This window comes from Anabas testudineus, chromosome 18 (genome assembly GCF_900324465.2).
Source record: "Anabas testudineus chromosome 18, fAnaTes1.2, whole genome shotgun sequence".
In the NCBI taxonomy this organism is placed as follows: domain Eukaryota; kingdom Metazoa; phylum Chordata; class Actinopteri; order Anabantiformes; family Anabantidae; genus Anabas; species Anabas testudineus.
In genome coordinates this window covers 2,639,865-2,646,445 of record NC_046627.1, presented here as the reverse complement: position 1 = coordinate 2,646,445, position 6,581 = coordinate 2,639,865, and the positions used below count along the sequence as shown (strand labels likewise).

Here is a 6,581-nt window from a genome sequence, read left to right as displayed (position 1 = left end):
ATCATTTCCAGAGATAAGCCCCACCACTGTGGTGTCATCAGCAAACTTAATGATGGTGTTGCTGGGGTGGGTGGAGGTGCAGTCTTGTGTGTAGAGGGTGTGGAGCAGGGGGCTCAACACACAGCCCTGTGGGGAGCTGGTACTGAGGGTGAGAGCTGTCGACATGTGGGACCCTACTCTAACCCTCTGGGGGCGGGCTGTCAAGAAGTCCAAAATCCAGAGGCATGTGGAGGCTGAGAGTCCGAGGGCATCTAGTTTGGACACAAGTCTGTGAGGAAGGATGGTGGTAAAGGCGGAACTCAAATCCACAAACAGCAGCCTCACGTAGCTCCCCGGCTGCTCCAGGTGGGACAAAGCAGTGTGGAGAGTAGTGGTGATGGCATCTTCTGTGGACCTGTTAGCCCTGTATGCAAACTGGTAGCTGTCCAGTGTATCAGCAGCCTTAACACTGCAGATGATCCAAAATGCAGCAGCACGCCTCATTTTCAATCAACCAAAAAGGTCTCATGTCACACCGCTCTTCAGATCTTTGCACTGGTTCCTGTGGCTGCAAGGATCAAGTTCAAAAGCTCTGTCTCTTGCCTACAGAGTGGTTAACTCCACAGTTAACTTGAAAGCTCCTCACTCCTCACAAGTCGCTTTGGATAAAAGCATCTGATAAATGACTAAATGTAAATGTAATAATAAAACCCCATTAAAGCCACAGCTCTTTCCATGTGTTGGTTCAGTTTCACCAAGTTTCACAATAATCAGTTGTTTCTTATAAACTCTCTCTTGATCTTTACTTAAGGTTATGTTTCAGTGTGCAGTTTACAAAAAATAGCATTTATCTAGTTTGTTGCATTTAAGCAAAGAAATGTTTCTGCAGAAACAACAGGAAACCACAAGGACCACGAAACCATGTCATCAGAGGAAGGATGGTTTTACTTTATGTATCTCTGCACTCAACCTGAGATTTATTCTCACGCAAACTGTGAACATGAAGGGAGCTTCTCTGCTCTGTCTGCTCTGTAAGTTCAGTGTTTTCATATTTGAAGAGTGATAAATTACTTTGACATGATCAAATATGCTGATGTCATTGAAAAGAAAAATAGACAATGATATTGTAATCATAACTTTTTAGAATCTGAAAAAAAAGGAGCTAATATATGAAGAAGTAAAACTAAACAAAGAAACAGGAAGTTTGAGGTGATAAAATATTATAAAATGCGAAAAGTTGAACTGTGAATTTCTCTTGTAAAACTTTCTTCTATATTTTTACTCCTTTATATTTGTAAAATGTTTTTATATGTTTAATTAGTTCAATGAAAGTAAAATAATGAAATATCTGTCCTTCGTGTTGTTCTATGAACAGTGTTTATGTGATGCTTTTATCCATGGATATAGACGAGGATTAGGGGACACTATTAAAGTTTTTTGCTGTCACTTGCAGTAGTCTCCTGAGATTCACCCTACTATGGGGGCATGAAGACATGAGAATGACACATACATATTTAATATTTATCTATCCTCTGCCAAACCTGGGTCAATTTCACAGATGGTTAATTAATTAAAATCATAGCATCATCACATGATTATGTCCTGCGGTCAAATTAGTTTATATATATATATATATATATATATATATATATATATATATATATATATATATATATATATATATATATATATACACAGTATATATTTCATCATTCTTCACAGTCAGGGACCCAGAGATGCTTTTATAATAGACACAGGTTCAGTGCACTGATCTAGATGAGGATTGTTGATGTTCTTTTAACAAAGAAGAAGTTTAAACACTGAACAGAACAAGATGATCAATGAGCTGCTACACTGAGCAATTACAACTTCTTCCACAACTAAAAAAACAGAGGTTCGAGATGCAAAAGCAAAGACACCTGCAGCTCACTTCTTGTCACGTGAACCATCACCACTTACAGGAAGCAGCTTTATTTTCAACATGTAAGACGATTCTTTTAAATCAGAGATTTAAGATAATGATCAGTGGTTCATTATGAAAGTGTCCGTTTATAAAATGTTAAACTGAACCATATTCTGTTTAAATTAAAAACCCACTAAAGCCACAGTTCTTTCCTTGTGTTGGTTCAGTTTCACCAGGTTTCACAATAATCAGTTTTTCCTTATAAACTCTCTCTCAATCTTTACCTCAGGTTATGTTTCAGCGACCAATTAAAAAAAAATAGTATTTATCTTTTTTGTTGAATTTAAACAAAGAAAAGTTTCTGCAGAAACAGTCACAACAGGAAACCACTGACAGTCGCAATGACGTCAGAGGAAGTAAGTTTTACTTTATGTATCTCTGCATTCAACCTTAGATTTATTCTTACACCAACTGTGAACATGAAGGGAGCTTCTCTGCTCTGTCTGCTCTGTAAGTACAGTGTTTTTATATTTCACCAGTGATTCTGAGACATATTCAGACATATTTAAGTGTGTGCAGCAAATCAGCAGGTTTTGGTTTCAGTAGTATTTGTAAATCAACCACCATGCCACTAAAAATAAATTACTTTGACCTGATCAAATATGCTGCTGTCATTTATAAACAAAATAGACAATGATATTGTAATCATAACTTTCTGGAACCTCTTGATATGAAATAAAGGAGATAATATAGGACGAAGTAGAACTGAACAAAGAAACAGCAGGTTTATGAGCTGATAAAATATTATAAAATATTCTTATGTATAACAGTGAAGCCATTGTTTTGATCAAAGATACAAATGAACTGAAATGAAACTTGATTTATAAGTTATCCAGAAACAAGAAGTTGTTAAAAAAGATGTTTGAAAGAAAACAGGAAACCAAACCAACGCCTTTGTGGGTTTTCTCAGAGTGAAACTTTATAGTAAACTGTTTCATTTTTTTTTAGTTCTCACTTCAGTGCTGAGATGCTCAACGAACCAAGGTTAGTGAACTGTCTTTTATTTTTAATGACTGTCAGATAGAGAGTCCAGTTAGTGTGGAGAACAGTGTTAAAGTCTGCAGAAAGCAGCACAAAGGGAAAACATGACATAACACGGACAATCACATGCAGGGTTTGATGTTAACACCCATCAACACACCAAGTCCATGGGTGGGTAACTCAGTCTCTCCAGCTACTTTGACTTGTTGATTTGAGTTCTTGTATTTGTGGACAAATACAAGAAGAACAAAAAGAACATGAACTTAAAACAAGAGATTTGCAAAGTGACACCACAAAACCACAAGTAGAGACTGTTGCAGTGCACAGACGCGATGTGAACAATGAAAAACTTCCAGTAAAACTTCTGTTGGCAGTGCAGACAGGAGCGATGCTCACACACAGAAAAGTTAATAATAATAATAAATTGAATTATAGACCACTTTTCTAAACATATGTTACAAAGTGCTTCACAAAATAGACAAAAACACATGTAGCCCAACAAGATCAACTTGAGCAAGCACTAGGCAAACAGTGGAGAGGAAAAACTCCCCCTAGGGAAGAAACCTCCAGCAGAATCAGGCTCAAGTTAAACGGCCATCTGCCTCGACCGGTTGGGGTGCAGGAAACAGTCATACAAACAAAACAATAATACAAACAACTACCCTAGAGTCCTCCCAAGGACAGATTTGTTTTAATTTACAGAAGATCGCAAAAGGCTCGCCGGTAGAGGTATGTTTTAAGGAGAGTTTTAAAAGATGTTACTGAGTCAGCTGATCTTATATCCTCGGGTAAGTTGTTCCAGAGTTTAGGGGCTCTAACTGAAAAGGCTCTGTCACCTCTAGTAGTCATTCTGACATCAGGGACATACAGAAGATTTCTACCAGAGGATCTCAGGCTACGTTCAGGCTCATAAGGCTTTAACAGCTGGGATAAATAGCTGGGAGAAAGGCCATGCAGAGCTTTAAAAGTTATTAATAAAATCTTAAAATCAATCCTAAAACATACTGACAGCCAGTGTAAGGAAGCTAATACAGGAGTGATGTGATCGTATTTTCTTTTTCTAGTTAAGAGTCTTGCAGCTGAATTCTGAAGAATCTGAAGCCGATTAATAGATTTCTGACTGAGACAGGTGAACAGACTGTTGCAATAGTCAAGGCGTGAGGAAATAAATGCATGTAAGATTACTTCAGTGTCATGAAAAGAAAGAATTTAACGTATTTTGGAGATATTTCTAAGATGATAAAAACATGCCTGAACAAGCTTTGTGACATGATGCGCGAAGTTAAGTTTACTATCAAACCAAACACCAAGACTTTTTGCAGTGGGCTTAGAATTATCTAAGAGAGAATCTGTGAATCTGTGTAGGAAGTGGTGTACAGTAGAGGTGGGATAAACGAGTCTTTGAACTGCAAAGTGAACGAACCATTTTGAGTCATTTCGTTCATTTTACAGCGGGTTGTGGTGTAACCCTCTATTGGGCGATATAAAAATGGCCGCGGTTCTCAGAGACTATATAGTAAAGACAAAATGGTTTGTTCAAATTATAATACACAAAATGCCACAAGCAATTCAAACCATGTTAAAACATAGGAAAGCAAATACACACCACAATAAAGTGACTTGTGTTCCTGCATCCTCCCTGATGTTGTTGTTTAAGGGCGCAGCAGTGACTTTGTTGCTGTCACGTGACAAATGAACAAGAGACCAATTCGCGAACGAGTTACTGCTGCTACAGCCTGAGCTGTGAACGATGAATGATGAACGAGAGCAAGTTACTGCTGCAGCCTTTCCTGTGACGGCTGGTAGAGGATGAGTGAAAGTTAAACTTATTGATAATGAGTGAGACTTTTAAAGCAACAAGTAACAAGTTCCCGAAAATATTTACATGGTGCATTTATTGTGTCCACGCAACATCACTACACACATCTACAAGAATCAAAGACCACTAATTAATTATGATTCCATGAATAAATAATGACGTCAGATATCAGACATCATTCATTTCCATGTTTCTCAGTCCACAGCTCCGTAGCTGAGCTACAGCTGTCACGTGACAAAAGAACGAGGACCTGAGTACAGACTCACAGTTGAGTGAGTCGTGAACGAATCATTTCTGTTTCCTGTCCTGCTGACTGAGCTAATGCAGCTGCTGCCATGTGGCGAGAGAAGGTACAGCAATGAACTGGAGAGGAATGAATCACTCACTGAGAGGACTCATTACTCCCAAGTTATAGAAATGATTCGTTCATATTGAACGAATCATTCAAGACCGAAACAACGCTAGTGTACAGTCATATCATACGTGCAGAGTGCTCTGAACTAGTCCTTGAGCAGAGCCTTAAAGAAAACTCTGACATTAGTAAGTTAGAGTTTTAGACATGAAATCAAGGTTTGGTCTCAGAGTTTTGTTTCTACTGAACCACATTTCTAAACAGTTCTTCCAACATGTCAGAAACAAGTCTTTATTCTTTCAGTCTAGAGAGAAAATCATTACAAATGTGATGTACTGATGACAATAAAATAAAATTGATCGACTGCATCAAACATGTTTTTAAAACCTTTGTTTTGAGTTTTTGGTGATTTTGTGTCAACCAGAAGTCATTAAAGCAAACCCAGAAGACAACGTCATTCTTCAGTGTAAGGGGAGTGGAAATAATGCCAAGTTAATGTTAAAGTGGATCAGACCGGACCTGAGGTCCGAGGGTTACGTCTACTTCTTCAGAGAGGGACGCTCCTATGAACAGTACCAGCATCCGATGTTTCGTGGTCGGGTGGAGCTGAGAGATCCAGAGATGAAGGACGGAGACGCATCTGTGATTCTGAAGCGTGTCGGCATGAATGATACTGGATCGTACAAGTGCTTCATTGTGAATAACAGCACAGCAGGGACCACTGAGCCTATCAGCATCATCCACCTGAAGGTTGAAGCAGGTGAGTTTGAAGTGCAGCTGTTCCCTGGTTGTTGATGTGACAGGTTGAAATAGGTCAACCACTCTCATGTGCCCCCCCGACCTAGTTAAACACAGATCAGCGTCCAGTCTTTGGATACTGTAGAAGTGGGGAGTTGTACTTTTACTTCTTTTGTTTTTTCTCCTTCAGACCAGAAAAACATCACAGCTGAAACTGGAGACGCTGTAACTTTGCCCTGTCAAGTTCCCAGAGACACTCAAATCTTAGTCTTAGAGTGGATCCGACCTGACCTGGAGCCAGAAAATGTGTTTTTCTATAAGAACGGACAATCTCATCCAGAACGCCAGCATCCATCTTTTAGGAACCGGGTGGAGCTGAAGGACGAACACATGGAGGAAGGAGACCTGTCTTTGATTCTGAAGAACGTGGTGATTAGTGACACTGGAACGTACGAGTGTCACGTCTACCAGAGTGAAAGAAACCACACGATGAGCATCATCGACCTGAAGGTCGACGACTCAGGTGAGTTAGTGTGTGTGTGTGTGTGTGTGTGTGTGTGTGTGTGTGTGTGTGTGTGTGTGTGTGTGTGTGTGTGTGGATCAGAGTTGAAGCTGCTTCCTGGTTGTTGATGTGAGAGTGAAACATCACAGATCAGATGCTGGTGTTGATGAGACTTTGTAGAAAACAGCTGGTATGAGTGATGGGATCAAAGTGCAGTAGATAATGTCTGACAGGAGTTTGAAGAGGA

The 6,581-nt window shown here is 39.4% G+C and overlaps 1 protein-coding gene across 1 annotated transcript in view; it reads left to right on the top strand.

The window, feature by feature from the left end:
- The first annotated feature begins 980 nt into the window (after positions 1 to 980).
- The window catches only part of LOC113168363 (coxsackievirus and adenovirus receptor homolog), a 6,771-nt gene continuing 1,170 nt past the window's right edge, over positions 981 to 6,581 (top strand). Inside the window, exons 1-5 of the mRNA XM_026369381.1 lie at positions 981 to 1,010; positions 2,337 to 2,392; positions 2,891 to 2,926; positions 5,519 to 5,854; positions 6,023 to 6,355. Of these exons, the coding sequence (XP_026225166.1) occupies positions 2,362 to 2,392; positions 2,891 to 2,926; positions 5,519 to 5,854; positions 6,023 to 6,355 (736 nt within the window). The 5' untranslated portion in view covers positions 981 to 1,010; positions 2,337 to 2,361. The remainder of the gene's footprint in view (positions 1,011 to 2,336; positions 2,393 to 2,890; positions 2,927 to 5,518; positions 5,855 to 6,022; positions 6,356 to 6,581) is intronic.